This window comes from Gopherus evgoodei, chromosome 6 (genome assembly GCF_007399415.2).
Source record: "Gopherus evgoodei ecotype Sinaloan lineage chromosome 6, rGopEvg1_v1.p, whole genome shotgun sequence".
NCBI lineage: Eukaryota > Metazoa > Chordata > Testudines > Testudinidae > Gopherus > Gopherus evgoodei.
Genome location: NC_044327.1, coordinates 4,776,689 through 4,801,753, shown reverse-complemented (window position 1 = coordinate 4,801,753; position 25,065 = coordinate 4,776,689). Strand labels below are relative to the sequence as shown.

The following is a 25,065-nucleotide window of genomic DNA, read 5'->3' as shown; positions in this document are numbered from 1 at the left end:
AGCCTTTCCCCAGAGGGAGGTGAAAGGGCTTAAGGGTACCCCACAGGAAAGAATTCCCAAGTGTGCCTTCCTGGGTTCCCAAAAACGGGTGTTTTTTTGCACTTGGGTGATGGCAGCATCTCTCTGACCTTCGATAGGTAGAAGCTGTGACCTTAGGATTTTAATACCAGCCTGGAGTGGCCTGTATTAATTTTTAGAATCCTTGCGGGCTCCCACCTTCTGCACTCAAAGTTCCAGAGTGGGAAATCAGCCCTGACACACTGATAATGCTGTACAGAAATAATGGCTCCCCTGGAGCTGTGGCCTGGTGTGCCAGAGAGCTGATGGAGCAACCAGCAGTGCCTTTCTAATGCCAATGCCTTTGCACAGAGACACAGACCTGCCCTCCACCATACCAACCCTCGCTTTATACAACCCTGTTCCCCTCAAATTCTGGGCCCCAGCACTACACAGTCCCCCCCGCCATTTTGCCAAAGCCCCACATAATCCCTCAAGTCACATCTCTGCCCCAGTGCCCACCCTCACGTTCCATGCGGTGCAGTCTGCCTACTACTGTTCAGGAAACTTTAACAAAAAGAAAGGTTTGAACATCTTTCAAGTGTTCCCTTTTCCCCACTGGTATTTTGCCTCTCATCAGGGAATCAACTCCAAGTATTGAAAAATCAAAAGCCAGGGCCCCCAAAATCATGAAATGGCTTAAAAATCATGAGATTTTACAAACATAATACAATACATTTGAGGTTTTTTTGTCTTCTGGTTTCTGAGCCTTCAGGGTGCACTCGGATCACATTTTTAAGCTTTTCTCCACAACCAGGAGGGCTCAAAACTGTTTGTTTTAAAATAACTGCTGAAATTCTCACATATTCACGTGGCTCTGGGATTTGGAGCTTTAAGAAATCCAACAAATATCATGAGATTTGTGATAAAATCACAAGATTAATCAACGCTACAGAGCCATTCCATTGGGTTATCATGGCAAAACTCAGAGGACCCTGAGTAATAAAAGGACTGACTCCATATATGTCTTAATGTGAGCCTTTCAAAAAACAGCCGGCATCTGATCTAAGATCAGTAGGTGCATGCAGGTTCGCAGAGAGGCCCTATAATCATTCACCAAGAGCAGTGGTTCTCAAACTTTGTGTAGTGGTGACCCCTTTCACATAGCAAGCCTCTGAGTGCGACTCCCCCTAATAAATTAAAAATACCTTTTTATATATTTAACACTATTATAAATGCTGGAGGCAGAGCGGGGTTTGGGGTGGAGGCTGACAACTCGTGACTCACCGTGTAATAAGCTCACAACCCCCTGAGGTGTCCCAACCCCCAGTTTGAGAACCCTTGACCAAGAGGAATACAAACAAATGTGAAGAAAACAGGACACAATTTGAATAAGGGATATTCGCATTTTTTTAATATATGTAATATAAAAAATGCCATTATCCTCTTGTAGTGTATAGGACTAGGATGGTATCCCTTTAAATAATTTGTGATCCTTCTGGAGACACTTACTGTGTTCTATGTTTAAAACCCTGCCAGAAATCAGCCAGAGCGGCAGTATGTATGTGGCTAGGCCTTGCCTGTTGTGTATATTTAGTCAACACAGTTATCTGGGACCCAAAGGTGCCCACATGGGATTCTTCATGTTGTCTTTGTTGTGTAAAGAGCAAACCACAGAATTCCTCTTCAGAGTTATTGTGCCCAATATGGAGACTAAATTCAAACATTAGAAGTGTGGAACAGAGGAATTTTAGTCCTGCTTCAGCACAACCCTCAACTCCACATTAACTTTGCCATCACTACAGTCATCTCCATAACATTCTATACAGGAGGCATATAAAATAATCAGTCATTTGAATAGCAGCAACTCCCACAGTATGTTAGGCATGGCTCACACATGGGAATTCAGTCCCTGCCCCAAAGAATGTTCTTACCTTTCACTGTCTGTGTTTAGCATGTGGTTCTTTTCTTCTGCAAGTTTATCCTTGACAAAGACTTCATCCTCCCCACCTTCAGCTAGCAAAGCTAGAGAAAAGGACTCCGAGCCAACTCCTGGTTTGAAATCTGCCTGGTCTTCGTTCCAAACACTCTCAGACAAAGTGACTAACCCTGAGGAGACTGAGGCTGGAATGGGGTGGCTTGATGCTTTGGAGAACTTCTTTTCTACAGACACGGCCCTCTGTAAGTGTGCATTGGCCTCTAGCACTGAATGCTTCCCTCCCTTCTGCTCCTCTGCTTTCTGTATCCATAAAATCTCCACTCCTTGAAATTCTACATGTTTGCTCATAGCTGCCTCTTTCGATATCCTCCTCCCAAGACCCGTTTGCATCTCGCCTGGATTGTACACTGAAAATTCCTTCTCAAAATCTGACCATCCCTCTCCCAGAATACTGATGACGCCCCCAACTTTGCTGTCTGCCTCCAGGGCTGGTACAGATGGTGTGTGACAGCTTGTCTCCTTCACTTTGGGGACCTCCTCAGTTTTATTATTGATGCCTTGCAAGGACTCTAACTGCATTTCTCCAGTTACTATTGCAGCCAGATCTTTTTCTGTGATCAAATACAATTTCTCCTCAGCTCTTACTTCAGATGGAAGAGGCTCGTCTGAGGGTTTTTCTTGGCCTGCTGGAACCAATTCTCTGGCTGCTTGTATGCCTTGGCTGCCAATATTCCTTTCTTTTTCCATTTGCAGCTCTGAACAAAGAAAAGCATTTGCTCCCTTCTGTACTTTTGCAGCTTCTAGCTCTTGAGAAATTTTCATAATCCCAGTCTGTCTATCAGCACGTGGCAAAGTTTCTTCTTTCGATGGTAGCAGTGATGCCTCAATGCAAGATATTGGCTCATCTGCGTAAGTGCCACTTGCAAGAAGAGTAGGCAACTGGTCATTCTCCCTCCTTTCTGGACTGCATGTTATAGCCTCTGCTAGAAACTCAGATGGACTCCTCAGTGACTCTGCCCCTTGCTCCATCGTGCCATATTCTGGAAATTCATTGGAGACGTTATGTGGGAGCAGAGTGCTATCTCCTTGTCCACCTACACAAAAGAAAGAGAGTGTATTTGTCTATTGAGTACATCCATCTACTTGTTAAGGGTATTAGCTCCATTCCCAGTGTTCTGCTAACAGATTAGCTGCATTGTTTCTGCAAGCCCACTGCAGAGAAATGCTATTGAATTTAGCTCTTTTTGAATGCTACTGTACTGTATTTATTCAAAATTGGGCTTTTTACATTTGACTTTCGGAGGAGCATATTTTTGGAAGTTAGCACTGCCAAGTTAAGAATGCCAAAAATATTTGCTGAACTTCACAGGGTCCCAGTGGCCTGTGAATAGCATGGGATGCATGCCAGATGAGAGAACTGAAGAAAGCAGGTATCTGGAGGTTTAACATCCGTCCACGATGTGTGCATTACCTTGTGTTTTATACATTAATGTTATCATTTTCTCTTTTTAGCTGTTCTAAAGAGCAATGGTATGGAAAGCAACTGGTCAGATCCCACATATCCCACGAGTACTGACAAACAAAACAGGAAATGCTAGCAAGATTCCAATTAGCTGGTTATAAGGTAATTAATAAACTATGACACTCTCTAGCACTACACCCTCATCTTTTCAGAACTTGTATAAGTGAAGACCAAACTGCAGTGACGCATGGACATTCATCAGCACACTTTACAACTTTCTAGCAAAAGTTTAAAACCAGTGTCACGCATGAAGGCTGGGGGTTTTCAGTCTTGTATTTCAAGATGATGAAAATAAAGCAATTGAGAAAACTGATGGCCAGATTTTCAAAAGAGCGAAGCACCCAGCAGCTCCCATTGTTCTCTGTCAACACTAATTCAACTGTTCTCAGTGGGAGCTGCTGGAGGCTACACTTATGAATCTCTGGCCACTTCAGTTAGGTGCCCGTTAGGCTAAGCACTTTTGGAAAAATCTGGCCTCGAGTACTTACCCTGAGTCATTCAGAAGAAAACTAAAAGCATGTTTTAGATCCCAGTTGTATCAATTATTATTATTACAATACCAAGGTGGGCTGAGATCCAAATCGAAACCATCTCCTGGCTTCATACCCCACCCCTACTCTGACGTGGGCCTGGGGAATATATTGGGAATTGGACATGGACCTACATTTCATAAACCTGAACAAATTTGGAGGGTTTTGGATTTAGATCCCATTTCACAGCCTATGCCTAATTGCCATGTAGCCCCAAAGTAATGAAGTCAAAGGCTCTCCAATAATTGTGAATAGCTAGATTCTGTTTAGTTCATCTCTCCGAGATAAAAGTTCATAGGGAAGTTATTAATGGCACCCAACTCTTTCAGATAGTCCTACCATGTCCTTAGCAGTGCACTGTGGCAATACAGTTTGTGGCCCTATCTCCAAAGATAGATCAAATGGAGTTTTTAAAAGAGGAATAGGCAGATGCTGAACCAGTTTTTTAACTTACTAGTTCTTCAGCAAAGGTTTTCAAATTTATAGGCGAGTGAAAGAAGGCCCAATTCCCCATTAAGCAGAGGCTGAACAGTTTCTAAGCAGTAATAGTTATTAACCACTACCTAAGCACACGGATAGGCTGAATTATTTGTATTTGTATCGGCATCCATTTCACAAAAATGGTTGGCAGATATCCGCATCTGATATGATAAAAGCAGATATCCACAGGTTTGCAGGGCTCTACTTATAAGGAGTCCCTTACTTAAATATTTTTGCCTAAACACATCTGTTGCAGCCCTAAAGCCTATACTCTAACATGGAGTCTGTTTGGCCAATTGTCGGTCAAAAGGTCACCTTGGTACTGTGTGCAACACCGTAGTGCGGTGTGCAACATTATAGTGCTGTGTGCCTATTCCCGCTCTTTTTCCCTGGTCAACTAAGGGTCAGGCTAGTGTCGTGTGCAAAATACCAGCGTGCCGTGTGCATAGGGCTGTGTGCAAAAGTAGTGCACCGGGTGCAGCTCCCATTGACGTAGAGGGCACCAGCTCGGAACCTGGTTGGTGAAGGAGCTAGGGACCAATCAGACGCTGACACGAGTAAGAGTCTTTGAATAAAACTAAGTTTTGTGCCAGAATCTGCAGGAGTGTCCGCGGGCTAACTGAAAGGCCTGATCACCCTTTCAGCCAGGGTCTCCTCCGGAGTTAGCCGGCTCGGGTTGTGTCGATTCGCTTTCTTTTTTGGATTATTTTCCCACTAATTCGTCATGCCCCTGGTGTCTGTACTGCTGGTCAGCTGCACCTAGAGTGTGCTGTAAATACTCTGTTTGTTTAACTTCTTCCTTTTTTCCCCTCCCTTACTTGATACCAAGCTGTGTATACAGTATATGAAAGTTAAATTGTTGTATTGATTGCTATTGTGGTTAATTGTTGTATTTTACAATATTTGGTTAATGTGCGCACAGTTTACTTAGTTTCATGTATTTGTTCTGGATTTTAGTAAGCAGTTAATTATAGACTGCTTGGTTTCGTGTTGTTGGATGTAAATAGACTGTTTCAAGTTGTGTGTATATTCTTGTTCTGATAGTATTGTTAGTTTGTAAAAGTGCTCCTCCCCAGCCCAAGTTGCAACTCATTCCCCATTAATAAACAACCACTTGGTTTTGAATTGCAATCTGTTTTTCGTTTTGATTTTCCTCTCTCAATCAAATCCTTACTTGAACCTGCATTGGTCTCGGACAACATCTAAACGGCCATGACTTCCTCTCATATGCTGAAGAACTGCTTAGAAAATGCATTTCTAGAAGCAGCCAGAATGCTTCCAACATGAATTCAGCTTTGCCTATCTGAGTTTCACAAGCCAGCTGCATGCTGAATGTAGCAGGTAAGCTACAAGGACAATCAGTGACCATGTTTTAAACCTAAAACCCTTGCAAGGGATTTGTCAGTCTCAAAGGCCATCTTTGCTTCTGAAGCAATCCGAGACAAACAGTGCAGAGCTTAGTTTTCAGGCAATGACTACAGGGCACAGCTGTGAGCTTCCCCACACACCCTATGTGACAAGGCAGCTGCTTGGCAAAGCAGTAAACAACTCACAGCAAGTTTCTGATGTTTTCATTTTTTTCATTAACTTCCTAAGTAACCTAATGCCTAGCAAATCCCTGGCCAAAGCTCTACGGTGCATCCACAGAATAGAGGAGTGCTATTAAAAACTCACTGGGCTAAAGCAAAACTACGAGTTTGCAGGAGAGGTTTAGGGTCTTATTCTCATTTACACTACATCCCCCATGATATTGATCTTCCAATAAAGCCCACTTCCAGGTCTCTTCACACTGTCGGTGTTGTGAAAGAGCCCTACTGTAAATAAGAATCTAGCCCTTTATTGGAGTCCCAGGGAGAAACAGCAAATTGATTATCTCAGACTAGTTTCAATCTAAAATGCTCCTACAGAAAACATGTGAAATAAGCAATCAAAGCAATAACCTTTTCTGATATGACATACAGGACTAACTTCCACGGTCAACTTTACCATGGTCTCTGTTCCTTGCAGGAACACATTCTGGAAGGTCAACCAGCAACCACCTGTTCTTAAAAAAGGCTCACTACAATGGTAGTGGAGCACATGCCTTACTTCAGGGAGCAGTGTTTAAAGGAGCTCCAGTTCTTTAAGGGAAACCCCTCCCCTCTTCCCATCCACCACCACAGCATCATGTCTTGATGCAGCTCCCAGCATATCCTATCTAGCCCCCATCCCCCAACATGACTGCATTACAAACAAGGCTAGAAAAGGAACAGCAAAATCAGGTGCTCTGCTGAAGACAAGAGAACAATAAACGATGAGAGGATACACTCTTTCAGGTAACACCAATTTCTACTTTCCATTTAAGGTTGCTTCTTTCGATAAAGTAAAATAAACAATAAAAAGGCTCTAAGGTAAAATAGCAAGAGAGGTGTACGGAAGGAAAGCTGAGACATGGGAAAAACATAGCCTGAGAGCAGCTGGCACTTTTTTGATGCCTAGAGATTTAAAGAATCCATTACTTAATCTGCTCTGGCATAAATATGATATTTCATATGTAAATAATCAACCATCAAATTTCAAGCTAACACAGGAGCTTGGTCATGGCATAATACAGGAAAGGCTAGGAAGCAAAAAAAAAAAAATCAAACACTACAAATATAGAAAGACATTTTCACAGAAACATTTTACAAAAGTGTCTCTCTTGCTCTCTCTGCTAGCTAGCTAAATATATATTTATTTGAACAAAGTCTCCTACTCACAGAGGTTACTGTAGCTCCAGCAGTTACCCATTGGTCAATGAATAAGCATAGATCACCAGTTTATCTATAATGATACAAGCTAATTCAATTGCTGCTGTTCTAGTCAACTGGAATCAAAATAGTTTCAAATTTCCTGGCAGCCCGCTGCCCTGCATTGCACACGGAGATGTAAATGGAAGCATTCTGAGCATTATGAAACTGATGAGGGAACTGCAGTCTCATTCACTCTATCACAGAAGCTAAGGAGTCCAACTTGGCAGTTTATAGAAAATAGCTCCAGCAGGGATTTTCTATAGTTGAGAAGATTATTTCTGGGGAGATATTTATGATTAACAGGAGTTTGTTTTATTATAATCAGATTCATCAACACAAAAAGAATCAAATGTACAAAGGCAGTTCTGAGAGTATAATACTGGCCTTGTAGTGACAGAGGCACAATGGCACTTTCACATTATAGCGCATCTTCTTTGATGCAAGAATGACTGCACACACAAAGACAGGTTTCTTATATTTTAATTGCTTCCAAGCCCGTGCACTGGTCATAAGCTATATTTTAAATGTAAAAGATTGACAGATTTATATTAATTATGCTTTCCTTTTTTTTCTTTTTTCTTTTCAAATTTAAGCAAAAACAAAATCTGTTTCGGGGGGAAAAGTACCATTGGTGACACAGAATATTATTGTATGTCACTGAACAACAAATTACAGGAGTCATGGAATTTTCTTACTAACTTAACTATCTCAAAGGCACAAAACCCCCTAAAGTGTCATCTTAAAATCCCTCTAACAATACTGGAACAAACTATTTGGTTTTATCAAGAGTATATCGTATCATACAGAAATGGAACTGGCTCAGCCAATCAGACAGCACGGATACTGTACACTTACAAATAGTTTTTTTTCTGCAGTTCTTTAGTTTCTAAATGATGCAGCTCTCTGTGCCTTGATTGGTTCTGATTGGTGGATGGACTGTATTAGCCAAAATAGTAGGATTTGCACAATCATAGTACAACTCTTCTATAATGGTACAGCAAATATCCAAATCTCTGTGTTTTGATTGGCTACATTGATCTTCCTGCTCTGCCTGGCACCTCTCCTCAGGATTTTCAAGCTGTCTGCTAGCAACAAAGATATTGCCTGAGCTTCACATGCCCTGAAACCAGGAAACCTCCAGAATGTACATGGAAAGAAAGGAGAGAAAGGGCTGGAAGACATATGAAAGGGGAATTGTTTTACAGGAGGAGGTGGAGAGAGACAGCCAAAAGGAAATAAGTGGGAGTCAGAAGTTCCTGCTATCTCCATTGTGACAAAGTATCATGAACTCCCAACAGTTTTCTTTTCGAACTCCCAGCGCCTGGAGTCCTGTGGTTATGTCAGAATCCCAACCTCCCTTTAAAAAAAAATAATGTAAAAACTCTAACAAGCACCCAAAGATCAGGCAGCAACTGAAAAAGAACACAAGATTTATTCTTAAAGTCTCATGATATTTTGGATCCTTACTTCAATACTTCGAGCTGGCAATACTGTGTAACTGAACCTTAAATGCCATCTTTTCAAAACACTGCCAACTCCTCCAAATGATTAGGACTGTTGTGAAGTCTACAGTGCAACTGAAAATGCATAAAAACTAAAAATCCAGTGGCAGCAGGCTGGAGAGAAGACGCCATCGTTCTGCACCAACTCAAGAGGCATGCACGTAACAATACCCTTGGAACAAGACAAAGTTCGAGAATAACATCCAGCATGTCCTGTGAGAATTCAGCACAAAGGATTATTAATTCAAACTGCTGTAGTGGCCACAGATGGCCAATGAGATGGCTCAATCCCTAGGGTCATTACCTTGAAAGCTATAATGGTAGAACAGAGCAGCTGCTAACACAGGCTGAAATGAACAGGGATGGATGGAAAAACAACTGAACTCAGTATTCTGATGCACCAGCATTACCAATTCTCACAATGTTATTGCCAGTCTCATAATATTTGGTGTTTCTTCTGTCAAAGTTAGATTCAGGACTCACAATTTGTCAGACCACTCTGTTTTATTAGCAAAGCGCTCTGCTAATACATCCAGATAATGTGTGAGTGTCATGCAAGGCTTAAACTACTTTATTTATATAGATAAAAAGGGCGCAAACTTAACAAGATAACAAAGGGAACAGAACTGATAAGTTTACCTGGGCCTAGACATACATATCTTATTTCCTTATTAACTCTTACCGATCTCTTGCTAACATCCCACCATTAGCTTAAGTGGACCCAGGGCCGGCGCTTCCATTTAGGTGACCTAGGCGGTCGCCTAGGGCACCAGGATTTGGAAGGGCGGCAGACTGCTCCGGTGGACCTCCCGCAGGCGTTCCTGTGGACGGTTTGCTGGTCCTGCGGCTCCGGTGGAGCATCTGCAGACACGCCTGTGGCAGGTCCACTGGAGCCACGGGACCAGCGGACCGTCCGCAGAAACGCCTGCGGGAGGTCCACCGGAGCCCCGGGACCAGCGAGCCGGCCCTGCGCCTAGGGCGCCAAAAACCATGGCGCCGCTCCTGAGTGGACCCATTGTTCCATACCTTAATGTTTCTATTTCTGACAACTTTATTTTAACATCTCTCATTCCTGCTTAAAGGAACATACAGCATTTCTTTAATCCATTCTATTTTTACAATCTAAATCATTCTACTTTCACAATCCCTCCTTTTGGTCAAGCTACGCAATGACCAACAATTACTGGGTTTCACATATTAACTGTTTTTTTGTTTATTAGCGATATTTAAAATTATTATATTAGTACTCTGGTTTGGGGCAGCTATTTGCGTGGCATGTTTTACACAATTTTGGATACAACAGGAGATTAACTGAAAACATACAAAAATTATTAAGATTCCAAACAGGATGATCTAATTCATTCTATTTTCATACTTAGTAAAGCCCCAGCTCCTGGATTCAAGTAATTAAACGAGACTCTCAGCTCCCCCACCTTTTTTTTTAAAAAGGGTTAATCGCCTCATGGTTGCAGTAAAACTGTGACCCCCTAACAGCTCAAAAAACACAAAGCACATTAAAAAAACGCAAAGTAAATTATTTTTTAAATCTCATTATTTGCGTGAGATCTGACTTATGCTTTTTAAAATAGTTGGGCTTGGGAAAAGTTTTTAAAAAACCCAGTCTTTAGCTATAATATTGAATTTTTGGAAAACCAACACGCATGTAATTGCTGATAGGACTGTCAAACGATTAAAAAAGTTAATCACGCTTAATCATGCAATTAATCATGCTGTTAATAATAGAATACCATTTATTTAAATATTTTTGATATTTTCTACATTTTCAAATATATTGATTTCAATTACAACAGAGAATACAAAGTGCTTGCTTTATATTTATTTTTATTACAAATATTTGCACTGTAAAAAAAAAGAAATAGTATTTTTCAATTCACCTAATACAAGTACTGTAGTGCAATCTCTTTATCATGAAAGTTGACCTTGCAAATGTAAAATTATGTACAAAAAATTAACTGCATTCAAAAATAAAACAATGTAAAACTTTAGAGCCTACAAAATCACTCAGTCCTACTTCTTGTTCAGCCAATCACTCAGGGTATGTCTACATCTACAATTTTGCAGCGCTGGTTGTTACAGCTGTATTAGTACAGCTGTATAGGGCCAGCGCTGCAGAGTGGCCACACTTACAGCAACCAGCGCTGCAAGTGGTGTTAGATGTGGCCACACTGCAGAGCTGTTGGGCGGCTTCAAGGGGGGTTCGGGGAACGCGAGAGCAAACCGGGGAAGGAGACCAGCTTCGCCGCGGTTTGCTCTCGCGTTCCCCGAACCCCCCTGCAAACCGCAGGGAAGGAGACCTGCTTGCACGGGGGTTCGGGGAACGCGAGAGCAAACCAGGAAAGGAGACCAGCTTCGCCGCGGTTTGCTCTCGTGTTCCCCGAACCCCCCTGCAAACCGCAGGGAAGGAGACCTGCTTGCACGGGGGTTCGGGGAACGCGAGAGCAAACCGGGGAAGGAGACCAGCTTCGCCGCGGTTTGCTCTCGCGTTCCCCGAACCCCCCTGCAAACCGCAGGGAAGGAGACCTGCTTGCACGGGGGTTCGGGGAACGCGAGAGCAAACCGGGGAAGGAGACCAGCTTCGCCGCGGTTTGCTCCCGCGTTCCCCGAACCCCCCTGCAAACCGCAGGGAAGGAGACCTGCTTGCTCGGGGATTCGGGGAACGCGAGAGCAAACCGCAGGGAAGGAGACCTGCTTGCACGGGGGTTCGGGGAACGCGAGAGAAAACCGGGGAAGGAGACCAGCTTCGCCGCGGTTTGCTCTTGCGTTCCCCGAACGCCCCTGCAAACCGCAGGGAAGGAGACCTGCTTGCTCGGGGATTCGGGGAACGCGAGAGCAAACCGCAGGGAAGGAGACCTGCTTGCTCGGGGATTCGGGGAACACGAGAGCAAACCGCAGGGAAGGAGACCTGCTTGCACGGGGGTTCGGGGAACGTGAGAGCAAACCGGGGAAGGAGACCAGCTTTGCCGCGGTTTGCTCTCGCGTTCCCCGAACCCCCCTGCAAACCGCAGGGAAGGAGACCTGCTTGCTCGGGGTTCGGGGAACGTGAGAGCAAACCGGGGAAGGAGACCTGCTTGATTACCAGAGGCTTCCTCAGGTATGCTGGGATACCTGCTTATTCCACGGAGGTCAAGAAAAGCGCTGGTAAGTGTCTACACTTGATTACCAGCGCTGGATACACCCGAGACAAAACGGGAGTACGGCCAGCGCTGCAAACAGGGAGTTGCAGCGCTGGTGATGCCCTGCAGATGTGTACACCTCCTAAGTTGCAGCGCTGTAACCCCCTCACCAGCGCTGCAACTTTGTGATGTAGACAAGCCCTCAGACAAACAGAGTTGTTTACATTTGCAGGAGATAATGCTGCCTGCTTCTTGTTTACGTCACCTGAAAGTGAGAACAGGCATTTGCATGGCACTGATGTAGCCAGTGCTGCAAGATATTTACGTGCTAGATGCGCTAAAGATTCATATGTCCCTTCATGTTTCAACCACTATTTCAGACTACATGAGTCCATGCTGATGATGGGTTCTGCTCGATAACAATCCAAAGCAGTGCGGAGCAAAGCATGTTAATTTTTATCATCTGAGTCAGATGTCACCAATTAAATACTGATTTTCTTTTTTGGTGGTTCAGGTTCTGTAGTTTCCACATTGGAGTGCTGCTCTTTTAAGACTTCTGAAAGTACGTTCCTCTCAGATTTTGGAAAGCACTTCAGATTCTTGGGTACAGTGCTGTAGCTATCTTTAGAAATCTCACATTGGTACCTTCTTTGCGTTTTGTCAAATCTGCAATTAAAGTGTCCTTAAAACAAACTTGCTGGGTCATCATCCGAAACTTCTATAACATGACGTATATGACAGAATGCGGGTAAAAAAGAGCAGGACTCCCCAAGGAGTTCAGTCACAAATTTAATTAATACATTATTTTTTTAACAAGTGTCATCAGCATGGAAGCATGTCCTCTAGAATGGTGGCCAAAACATGAAGGGGCATATGAATGTTTAGTATATCTGGCACGTAACTCCTGTTCTCACTTTCAGGTGACATTGTAAATAAGAAGCAGACAGCAGTATCTCCCAAAATGTAAACTGCTTGTTTGTCATAGGGATTGGCTGAACAAGTAGGACTGAGCAGACCTGTAGGCTCTAAAGTTTTACATTGTTTTGTTTTTGAGTGCAGTTATGTAACAACAACAACAAAAATCCACATTTGTAAGTTGCACTTTCATGATAAAGAGATTGCACTACAGAGCCTATATGAGGCAAATTGAAAAATGCTATTTCTTTTATCATTTTTACAGTGCAAATATCTGTAGTGAAAAAAATAATAAAAAGTGAGCACGGTACACTTTGTATTCTGTGTTGTAATTGAAATTAATATATTTGAAAATAGAAAATATCCAAAAATATTTAATAAATTTCAGTTGCATTTCATTGTTTCACAGTGCAATTAAAACTGTGATTAATCACAATTAATTTTTTAATCGCGATTAATTTTTTTAGTTAATTGCATGAGCTAACTGCAATTAATCAACAGCCCTAATTGCTGAGGCTCTCAGGGCATCTGAGGGGCGAGTGAGGGTCAGGAGTAAGGACTGTACTGCATTTCTTAATGCACCACTACTTGAGACACTCATGCTAAATGCTTGTAGGAGACCAAACTTACACAGAGAATCTGCAGACTTCCAAGGAGGATTTTTATTGGCAATGAGGGTCTAAAGGAAATGATCATTGTCACTAAATGCCGATATGGGTACTAATTTGGATCTTTGCAGCCATCCCAAAAAAAAAAATCACACACAAAAATGTTCAGATCTATTTTATTTTCAGACTTGGGATCAATCAGCCACCCCACAAAACATTACAGACACTGACTATTGAGGCAGACAGGCACAAAGGTTACCTATATATTTGGGACTTAAACCAAGAGGAGATGTTGCTGGTAAAGGTGGAGCCAGATATTAAGCAGACACTTTTCAGCAGGGTTCTACAGTGAACAAGGAGTTTCCCCATAGGAGGTTGGACAATGTAAAAAGAAGGGAGTTACAGAAAGGGAAATATAGCCTTGTGGTTAAGGCATTGACTTGTGACCCAGGAAATGTTTGTTCTATTCCTGGCTGTGCCACAAATGTCCATGTTATGTCAGCCCCCCACTGTGCACATCCATTATAAGACACTGTTTAATAGTATGACCACGTACTATTTTTTTCCATGGCATACTCTGGGGCTCAGCCAGGGTTGTGCAGTGAAGGAGACTGTTGTGCTCCTACCTTATTTGTTGCAAAGCTGCCAGGTGTACAGTGAAGGAGGAAGGGGATTACAGGATGATGGACAGTTTTGTGGTTAAGGAAGCTGAATGCTGTCCTGGGGGAATCAGATTCTATCCTGCCTCTGCCAGAGTTCCCTTGTGAGGCTGGGCAAGTTAATTAAAGCAAACTTTTCACAGGCGGTCACTAATTATGGATTCCTCATTTTCTGGGTGTCCAATGCAAGGCACCTGGGGCCTGAATTTCAGAAGCGCTGAGTGCTCCCATGGGGAATCACGGATGCTCAGTGCCTTTGAAAAAGTCAGGAACCAAGTGGCTCAAAACAGGTATCCAAAATGAATGGACTCTTTTGTGTGTCTCAGTTCCCAGTCTGTAGTATGAAGATACTGCTACCTTAATACTGGTGCTTCCTGACTTCTGACCGCTTGATTCTAGAACCTTAATAATATACTTTCAACTTCTTTTCTTTAACTGGTTTGCTGTGATATCCTTGACCCTGAGCTGCAGTGTTTATTGAGTCTAAAAGATGTGGTTATCTCCTTCACAGAAAGCAGCTGCCGGTTATTATAACAACTTTAACCACCCTGTTTTCATATTTAGGTCAGGTTGTTTCCAGAGCCCTCTTACAAAACAATATAGTTGTTAGTATAATGCCTCAGAGCCTTTTATTTTGTTTCCTCGGATCATTATTGAAGTCTGGATTTCTATTCCGTCAGTGCTGATTCTGGGGCTAGCATCACATCTGCGGCATTCAATCCCTGACTGGCCATGAAGCATGCCAAAGGGAGGAACAACAAAATGGGCGCTGCCACACTCGATCAGACCCATGGTTCATCTGACTGTGGCCAGTACCAGATGTTTAAGAGGAAGGTGCAAGTGACTGCATAGCGAAAAAGCATTAAATAATCTGCCTGAAAGGATGGTTCTTCCTAAATCCCCATCAGTTAAGCATTGTCTGATGGCCTGAACCATTATGGTGTTTATATCCTTCATTTAATAAAAAAAAATTTAATCCTGTCAAATGTAGTAATGAAGATCCTCTTCCTTACAAAGCTCTTTGCCACACTGCATCTTGTGACAATGAGTTCCACGGGTTAACCATGAGACAATGTAACAGTCCCACACTAATGTTTCAGAACTCTTGCTACTCTAATATATCTAGTATTGCAGTGGGATAACTAGCTGAAAATCCATTCACAACCTGTGGATACAAATACATCCGACAAAGTGATGAATTTACAGATGGAGGCTTGAATTTCACCATTTTAAAAATTTTGCATTTGAATCCCATTTAATTTGGGCAGGTCTGTAATCCTACTTCCACATTCCATATAGTTCTAATCGTTTTTTCTGTCCATTCCAATTAACCACTTATACATAAAGAATAATCTCTGCTTTGGCCTCTTAGAAGTAGTAGTTTGGGGCTCACCAAGAGAGCACAGCTGCAGAGGGAAACCTCAGAGAAAGAAATCCAGGTGTCCGGAATTGCCTTGGGAGTGGAAAGAGTGAGAGATGAAGAGGTCATGGCTGACTGGGTTTTTAGATGAGGGGGGCAGTCCAGAGGAAAAAGGAGAAAGGTAGGGAGAGAGGAGCCAGGGTAGGAATGTACGTGAGGGAACATGTGGAACCTAAGGGTATGGCTACACTTGCAGCTGTACAGCGCTGGGAGTTAAACCTGTCTTCATACAGCTGAGTAGGGAAAGCGCTGCAGTCTGTCCACACTGACAGCTACCAGCGCACTGTCGTGGCCACATTGGCAGCATCTGCAGCGGCATTGGGAGCGGTGCATTATGGGCAGCTATCCCAGCGTTCAAAAGGGGGGGGGGTGGAGTGTGACAGGGAGCGTGGGGGAGAGAGACAGTGAATTTTTGGAGCCGACGCTCTATTAGCACTGCCTTGCAAGTTCTGACCCCCTCCCACACCCCTCTCTTGCTCACTGAATGCAAATAGCCCTCTTTGTTTTTTCCTCACAGACCAGATAAGCAGCCTCCCCGAAACGGACCCCGCCCCCGGCAAGCCGTGCTGCCTCTCTCTCCCCTCTCTTCAACAAACACTAGCTGCGGGCGTTCCAAAGGGAGCTCATTCACAGCAAACAGGAGCTGTGTTTGGTTTTTTGATAAGCAGCTCCGGGAGCCCCACGTTCACAACAAAACAAACAGAGGCATCACAACAAAACAAAGAGAGTTATCTTTACTTAAAAGCATTATGGGAAGCTTCCGGAGGTCAGTTCAGCGTAGTAAGATTATTCTCTGTTTACACTGGCACCCCAGAGCTGCAAGAGCAGCGCTATTCTCTTTATTCCTCTCGTGGAAGTGGAGTACAACCAGAGCTGTAGCCAGGGAGATACAGCGCTGTATATGCCTTGCCCGTGTGGACGGGGAGTGAGTTACAGAGCTGTAAAGCCACCACCAGCGCTGCAAGTGTAGCCAAGGCCTCTCAAGTGTAGCCAAGGCCTAAGGGACAGGATGGCAGGGAATTTGGCGATAAGGAAGGGATACAGGGAGAACAAAGGTTCAGGGAAACATTACCTGATGGAAGGAGGATGCAGAAGGTGGGGATGGGAAGGGGAAGTTTATCTGTTGAGAGGAGTGGAGGCAGAAAGAAAGAGGAAATGATGTGGAGAAGGGCAGGGAGGCAAGTGGGGTAGAGGAAGAGAGCAGAGGGAGGCAAAAAGATTAGTGAAACAAGCACAGTGCTTAGTCAAATGTGCGAGAAAAGTATTCTGATATTTTCTTTACATAAGGCGACCAGAATCTTTTGCTTCCAGTTGACAGTCTCAGGCGACAGAAGGGACTGAGCTTGCACAAACAATAGCTGTAGTGCAGTGCTCTGTCACATAACATGAGCACAGGTGAACATAAGCGCTATCATTGCCATGATTGAGGCTCAGGAGATTTGTAGATGTAGAAATATAGGCTCTGATTCTTACGTAATTGGTAGCACATGGTAGCCTAGAGGATAATGGCCCCTTGAACTGTGAACTGGCTCATCAGGAATTTGTAAAGCAAGTCTTTTCCTGTGGCTGTAAAGGCAGCCAGAATTTGCATGACAACTGTACAGTTAAGAGGAAAGCATTCTAAGATGTTTGATGACTGGTAAGATTAGACTGTTCATTGGGATACAGATGTCAGTTACTGCCCTCAAAGAATCAACACAGGGTCCAAATAAAGGTTATTCAGGTGCCCTAACTGTATTTCCATACCAAACATTTTAGTTTCTTTTCCAAATTCAGGATGAATTTCCTGGCTCTCTCATTTCTTTTCAAAACAAACATTTTGTAGGGATTTTTTTTTTTTTTACCCTCAAGTTGCTGAGATGTAACCTTCTACCTTCACATGGAGTTATCTGGATTGTTTTCTTTTTTAATTTTCTTTAAAAAAAATACATTGAAACTACAAAGGGGTGTGCCTAAATGTAAAAGAGAAGAATATTTAACCAATAGCTATCTGATTTCCATAAATACTTACATACTCCAGGTTTCCGAATCCGCATAAATAAGTGACTTTTCAACTAGTGAGTAGACTCAGGAAGTGTCTTGTCATGTTTAGTTTTGCTTTTGAAAAGTTTTGAGAAGCTGAAGGAATGGGATTTGGCTAAGGAAAGCACCAAGGTAGCAGGAGGATAAGTGGAATTGCCTCCTGCAGGATACCCTGAAAGGGTGAACTCCTTTCTGCTCCCTACAGCAGGTCTATCTGCTCACTCTCTATTTCCCAGACAGCTTCCTGCTCTGCGAAATACATGGGGGGAGAGGGGGAGGGGACAGCCTTGGACAGGTATTGAGCTCTGGTGACGTTTTTTTCAACGTCTGTTTTTAAAGCCTCTTGGAAAGAGCCCTCTGACAAGACTCAGACTTTATTAGTTTTAAACAAGACAAGGAGGAGAAATTTTGTTTTTTTCCCTAACAACTTTATAAGTGCACGTTTGCATGCTTCAACAGGACTGGGGAAGATACCATTTGCCTGCAATCTGCTTTATCCTTCTAGCCTTCAACTAGTGACCATTTTCACAGTTGTGGCAAAACATGCTGAAATTTATTCCACTTATTGTCAATTTCTTTAAACAGAATTCACCATTTTGTTAACCTTCTGGACAAATGCACCTCTTTCTCACAGCTAATCACCTCAACCCCTCCATCCTTTTCAGGGCAATCGCCCTTTCCTGATTGGCTCAGGAATAAGGGGCTACTTTTTAACACCCAACAAAAAAACAGACTTGGAGTGGTTGGGAGACTTCACGTGTATTCTGTGAAGTCCCTGAGACACACAACCTGAAATTGGGTGCTGAAGTGTTTGAGCCAAGCAAAAGATGAATGAATGGAATGCCCATCCCAAGTCAAACTAAGTTTGGCTTTGTTTCTGAAAGTTATTAGCAGCATATGGCTAAGAAGCTGTCTTAGTTTACTTTAATAACATCTGCTCTTCCCCCCCCCCCCTTCTTAGAACATCAACCCTTGCTTGTGTGTAATTTCATAGTAGTCTGGCATGTCCACTTTTTCAAAAACTGAAGAAACGGCATTCAAGTTTGTCCTGTGATTTTTAAAAGGCTTTCAATATGGCAGCGGAGAGGATCTTCCAGGCTCAGAGCCTCTTCCCAACCAACCCCAAAAGTGGTGCTTGGTTAAACAGAAATGCCAGACAAATGCTGCCTTCCCAGTTGGTCAGTGGCTTCTGTAAGTTCATACCCATGCTTTGGCAAGGCTGTATTTGAGACTGAGAGAGCTAAAGAAAATTAATTTCCATCCGTGACACCCCCCACACACACACACTTCAACTAAGGAGCATCCTGGTCCATTTTTCTCCCAGGATAAAGATTGGGAGAGCCATAGAATATATGAAATTAGCCAATTGTTTACTGGCATCTTTTTCTTAACACAGCTGGTCCACTTTCCCATGGTACCAGTACCTTCAGGTCAGACAGTGTGGTCTTGCAGCATTTTTAGAGAATTTGATTTACAAGAAAGGCAGTAAAACTGAATAGGAGAGATGGCTTCTGGACTAAAAGGAAACAAAGAATTAACTAGTTTATACTTCAGAGGGGTAGCTATGTTAGTCTGGATCTGTAAAAGCAGCAAAGAGTCCTGTGGCACCTTATAGACTAACAGAGATTTTGGAGCATGAGCTTTCGTAGGTGAATATCCACTTCATCGGATGCATGTAGTGGAAATTTCCAGGGGCAGGTATATATATATATACAAGCAAGAAGCAAGCTGGAGAGAACGAGGTTAGTTCAATCAGGGAGGATGAGGCCCTGTTCTAGCAGTTGAGGTGTGAAAACCAAGGGAGGAGAAACTGCTTTTGTAGTTGGCAAGCCATTCACAGTCTTTGTTTAATCCTGAGCTGATGCTGTCAAATTTGCAGATGAACTGAAGCTCGGCAGTTTCTCTTTGAAGTCTGGTCCTGATGTTTTTTTGCTGCAGGATGGCCACCTTAAGATCTGCTATTGGGTATTCTTTCCTCCAAAGGAGTGGGTTTGGGTTTTGGACTGAGGTATGGACAGGCAACCCCAATTTGTACTAAAATAAGAGTTTATTTGAGCTACTGTTTGAATGGTACCTTAAAGCAGAAAGGTTAAAATACAGACACACACATAGGTCGGGGAAAGAAGTTGATAAAATTATGATGGGGAAGTGCCTAGAACAGTGGTCCCCAACCTTTCTGTGGCCAGTAGCATATTCATGTTTTCAGAAGAGCGTGGCGGGCGCCAGCAATTTTACAAGGCTTCTTTTATATTTGTACATTAAGTAATGCAAAAAACATATTTAATATTATATAACATATGAATCCAGAGAGAAGAGAGAAGCCAGAGAAAAGCCACGAGGCCAGAGAACACTGGTGCCCGCAGCCCTGGAGTTTTCTATCCCCAGCAGGCGCGGGGCCCCAGATTCTCTTCTCTGCTAGCCACTAGGTGGGCCCCATACCTGCCAGGCACCGAGAACACCAGTGCCTGTAGCCCCAGAGTTCTCTGTCCCCGGCAGGCATAGGGCCACGGCTTCTCTCCGGCTTAAGCTGCGGCCCCACACCTTCAGGAACCGAGAACACTGGTGCCTGCAATCTACAGCCCCAGAGTTCTCTGTCCCTGGCAGGCATGGGGCTGCAGCTTCTCTCCCCTGCTAGGAACTAGGCAGGCCCCGCACCTGCCGGGCACTGAGAACACCAGTGCCTGTAGCCCCGGAGTTCTCTGTCCCCGGCAGGCGTGGGGCCGCGGCTTCTCTCTGGCTTAAGCCGTGGACCCGCACCTGCCAGGGACCGAGAACACCGGCGCCCACAGCCCCAGAGTTCTCTGTCCCTGGCAGGCATGGGGCTGCGGATTCTCTCCCCTGCTGGGCACTAGGTGGGCCCCGCACCTGCTGGGCACTGAGAATACCAGTGCCTGTAGCCCCGGAGTTCTCTGTCCCCGGCAGGCGTGGGGCCGCGGCTTCTCTCTGGCTTAAGCCATGGCTCCACACCTGCCAGGGACCGAGAACACCGGTGCCCGCAGCCTGCAGCCCCAGAGTTCTCTGTCCCTGGCAGGCGTGGGGCTGTGGTTTCTCTCCCCTGCTGGGCACTAGGTGGGCCCCATACCTGCCAGGCACCGAGAACACCAGTGCCTGTAGCCCCGGAGTTCTCTGTCCCCGGCAGGCGTGGGGCCGCGGCTTCTCTCTGGCTTAAGCCGTGGACCCGCACCTGCCAGGGACCGAGAACACCGGCGCCCACAGCCCCAGAGTTCTCTGTCCCTGGCAGGCATGGGGCTGCGGATTCTCTCCCCTGCTGGGCACTAGGTGGGCCCCGCACCTGCCGGGCACTGAGAATACCAGTGCCTGTAGCCCCGGAGTTCTCTGTCCCCGGCAGGCGTGGGGCCGCGGCTTCTCTCTGGCTTAAGCCATGGCTCCACACCTGCCAGGGACCGAGAACACCGGTGCCCGCAGCCTGCAGCCCCAGAGTTCTCTGTCCCTGGCAGGCGTGGGGCTGTGGTTTCTCTCCCCTGCTGGGCACTAGGTGGGCCCCATACCTGCCAGGCACCGAGAACACCAGTGCCTGTAGCCCCGGAGTTCTCTGTCCCCGGCAGGCGTGGGGCCGCGGCTTCTCTCTGGCTTAAGCCGTGGACCCGCACCTGCCAGGGACCGAGAACACCGGCGCCCACAGCCCCAGAGTTCTCTGTCCCTGGCAGGCATGGGGCTGCGGATTCTCTCCCCTGCTGGGCACTAGGTGGGCCCCGCACCTGCCGGGCACTGAGAATACCAGTGCCTGTAGCCCCGGAGTTCTCTGTCCCCGGCAGGCGTGGGGCCGCGGCTTCTCTCTGGCTTAAGCCGTGGCTCCACACCTGCCAGGGACCGAGAACACCGGTGCCCGCAGCCTGCAGCCCCAGAGTTCTCTGTCCCTGGCAGGCGTGGGGCCGTGGTTTCTCTCCCCTGCTGGGCACTAGGCGGGCCCCACACCTGCCGGGAACAGAGAACACCGCGCCCGCAGCCTGAGTTCTCTATCCCCGGCAGGTCCCCTGCTGGGCACTAGGTGGGCACACATAAATGCCCCAGCGGGCGCCATGGCGCCCGCCGGCACCACGTTGGGGACCACTGGCCTATATGATGGACATGTTCAATTATTAAATAGTATTAGGATGCAACTGAAATCAAGTATTACAATTGTTGAACATTTATTACCATATATTCCTTTTAAACCACTCCCCCTAGGGAGCCCTTAAGCAGATTACCAAGAATAAATTTATTAATAGCTCCTAGACTATTGGTAATTTCTCACTGGTAACAGGGTTAGCAGGGGTGAGGAATGGCTCTGAGAAATACTGGAAGTTGTTGATGTTATGTACACAGCCCAGCAGACAGAGGACTCATAGGTAGGTAGGTAGTAAGTATTTATTCAATATGTTTGCCCACAAAAGCCAATGCATTTGACAAATTTCTCTGAATGGCAGCACGTATGAGGACTTCCTTTGGTTTGTTAGTTAGTAAAGACAATTGTCAGTTTTAAGATGTTCCCAGAAACACTGAACATGCATGACAACTGTGTTGTTGCCTAATGATACTCCAAACAAGAGATGAGTTCATAATGAATCATGTTGTACTTTGGTAACACGTTTGGTGATGATCTGTAAAGTTGTTTACATTTTCTAAAGAAACAAGTTAAAAAATTAGGCGTGTTGGATTTCCTGATAAAAACAAAGATAAAACTCAGCAAGAGCCTTGGAGAAATTGCTCATCATCTGGACTTGAATTCTGTTCATTTAGTTTTTCTGCCCACTTCAGAATCTGGTTCTGAACAGATTCCTGCACAATTTTGGTGATAAATGATTCCTCCTTTTAACTAAAAATGGCATCCTAAAGACAGCCCATGATCTGGAAGGATCTGAAATAAAGGCAAGGATTTGTAGTACCCCAAACAAGAACTGAGAGAAATGAGCATCTCCACTGCAGTTCTTTACTCCGCTTGACCCAGGGCTAGCTGGGGTAGGAGTCGAATGTCCTTACTACCGAACAGAAGGCTGACCCCTAGATATTACTTCTTACTGCTGCATCCAGAAAATAAAATGGTGAATGGAGTTTTTCCAATACAAACAGAGAAAAAAAAGTTTAGCTTGAGGGTTTAGCCAAAATATCTAAATTAAATCTTAGGTAACTGTAGCTACAGATATAGAATCATCCAGAAAGACTTTAAGTGTACATGCAGTGAATATCGAAAGAATTGGCAACGATTTGATTCATACAGTGTTAGAAAGTGTGGTTTAAATTACTTACATTGTGCAGCTGGCAGAAATAGCAGCTGAGAGACTTACTGTACAGACTTCTGGAGAAATACTGAACGTGTCTGGCACACAACTAGACAGTCACGTGACAGTGTCCCCATTTAAACAGAGAGGAAGGCAGTGCTACTTGCTACAGGGCTGCAGTCACATCAGTGCTGACACAAGGGATCCAGTTCTCATTTAGAGCAAGGCTCCTTTACACAGACAATTACATCAACATGCACTTCTAAGCACCTTTACCGCAGTACACACTGGGGTAAAGGTGCTTAGAAGTGCATGTTGATTAATACTGATTTAATGTAACTGAGAATCAGGCTCTGTATGTCCTTCGAGCAGTGGAAAAAGCACTTACCTGTTTCTGAAGGTTTCTGTGTTTCTGACCCACCAAACTGAAATTCATATTTGGCCTTGGCAACACTCTGGGAATGAGCCAATGCATCGTTACCCCAAACAAACACTTCTGCCTGTAGAGTGAAAACAAAAACAGGGTTAGTCTTTCACTTAACACACGGAACGTTAATATGGAATCATTCCGCAGGTCATCAGACTACAGATTGTCAAAATCACTTTGCACGGAGCAAACCCTTCCGCCTCGGAAGCCAACGGGAGGAGAGTCATGCCAAGGGACTTTTGAGAAGTCCATCTCTAAGTCTTACAGCCAAGATTTTCAGCAGTGAGCAGTGATTATGGGGCCCCAACTTGCAGCACCTTAAAGGGGCTTAGTTAACAGAGGGTGGGTACTCAAAGTCAGTGACCACTTTCAAAGGACCTTGGCCTATGCATATAGCTTTAGGCACCCAGATTTGAAAACCGGACCCCAAGTCACTGTAGGAACAACTATTGAAAGGCACATTAAAATCTTCTTTATGTGATACAGCATGCCCAGAGGGCAGCAGGAGAGTGTTAGCAGGGAGCCTTATTCCCTGCAAGGGGAGGAAGGTTTGTTATAGATTAACTAGAGCACCTGAAGCCAATTAGAGCACCAGCAGTCAGTCATGTGATAAAAACCCCCTGCTTCAGTCAGACAGTGTGGGAGTTGGAGCAGGAAGGTTTGGCTGGAGCAGAGAGCAGTTTGAAGGAGTTGGAACAGAGAGACCAAAAGGAAAGTTTGGAGGAGTGCTGCGGAGAGCTGAGAAATCCAAAAGAAACCCTAGGTAAGGGGCACCTGGCTTATGTAGAAGGAGGGCAAGAAGCCCCTTCCAAAGCTGAAGGGCAGGAGAGGGAAGTAGCCCAGGGGAAGGAACTGCTAGTTCAAGTGGTTCACCACTAACCTCAGGGCCCCTGGGTTGGGACCTGGAGAAGAGGGCGGGCCCAGGTCCCTCCCTCTCCACTCCCCTCCTCAAGGACACTAGTGGGGTAGTTAAAATACTGGTTCAGAGGCAAGCAATGGCACCCTGAACCTTCCCCAAAGAAGAGAAAGCGTGAGACCCAGCATAACAGTACTGGAAATTTGCCACATTTAAAAATTACCATTCTCCCAATTGAGGAGGACGCATATGTTTTTCAAGATGAATTTTGCAACACTGAATAAATAGTACCTTCTGTACCAGGTGATATTGCTTTGTAGTAGGTTTTGGGCACTGGATTCCTTCTGTCATGTGTGACTGTACACGTAACAGAATTATAAGCAATGGGGGAAGAGAGAAATGATCAACTATAAAGATTACTGATTAGTGAGTTTTGCTCCCAATTCATCTTTCCACTTTGGGAGCATTACAGCCTGGAAGACTTAGGCATAAAAGGTGGACACTAAGAAAAGGTATGACTAAGAGAGTTCAAAATTTACTCCATATTAAAATAAGGCCTTGTTTTGTGGAGAAATTAGTGTTGCAATCTACTGAACATGCAGGACTACAGCTTGCTAAATGTGGGTACCCACTAAGGCTCATAAAAGACATAGGGTATGTCTATACTGCGGGATTACTCCAATTTTACAGAATTCGATTTTTGGAAACAGACTGTATAAAGTCGAGTGCATGCAGCCACACTAAGCACATTAATTCGGCAGTGTGCATCCATAGTACTGAGACTAGCGTCGACTTCCGGAGCGTTGCACTGTGGGTAGCTATCCCATAGTTCTCGCAGTCTCCCTCACCCATTGGAATTCTGGGTTGAGATCCCAATGCCTGATGGGGCAAAAACATTGTCGTGGGTGGTTCTAGGTACATGTCATCAGTCCCCCCTCTCCCTCCCTGCCTCCCTGAAAGCAATGGCAGACAACTGTTTCATGCCTTTTTTCCTGGGTTACCTGTGCAGACGCCATACCACGGCAACTATGGAGCCCGCTCAGCTCAACGCAGCAGTCATGAAC

General features: G+C 44.8%; 1 protein-coding gene across 5 annotated transcripts in view; it reads right to left on the bottom strand.

Annotated features, from left to right (window-relative positions):
* Nucleotides 1–25,065, bottom strand: part of PSD3 (pleckstrin and Sec7 domain containing 3) — a 165,349-nt gene that overhangs the window by 126,175 nt on the left and 14,109 nt on the right. For 4 of the 5 annotated variants that reach the window (XM_030566482.1, XM_030566478.1, XM_030566480.1 and 1 more), the window contains exons 2-3: nucleotides 23,107–23,218; nucleotides 1,932–3,030 (exon numbers count right to left, since the gene is read on the bottom strand). In XM_030566482.1, coding sequence (XP_030422342.1) covers nucleotides 1,932–2,965 — 1,034 coding nt within the window. In that variant the 5' untranslated portion in view covers nucleotides 2,966–3,030; nucleotides 23,107–23,218. Of the gene's footprint in view, nucleotides 1–1,931; nucleotides 3,031–7,206; nucleotides 7,319–23,106; nucleotides 23,219–25,065 lie in introns of those variants that run through there. The other variant, XM_030566479.1, reaches the window with a different exon arrangement.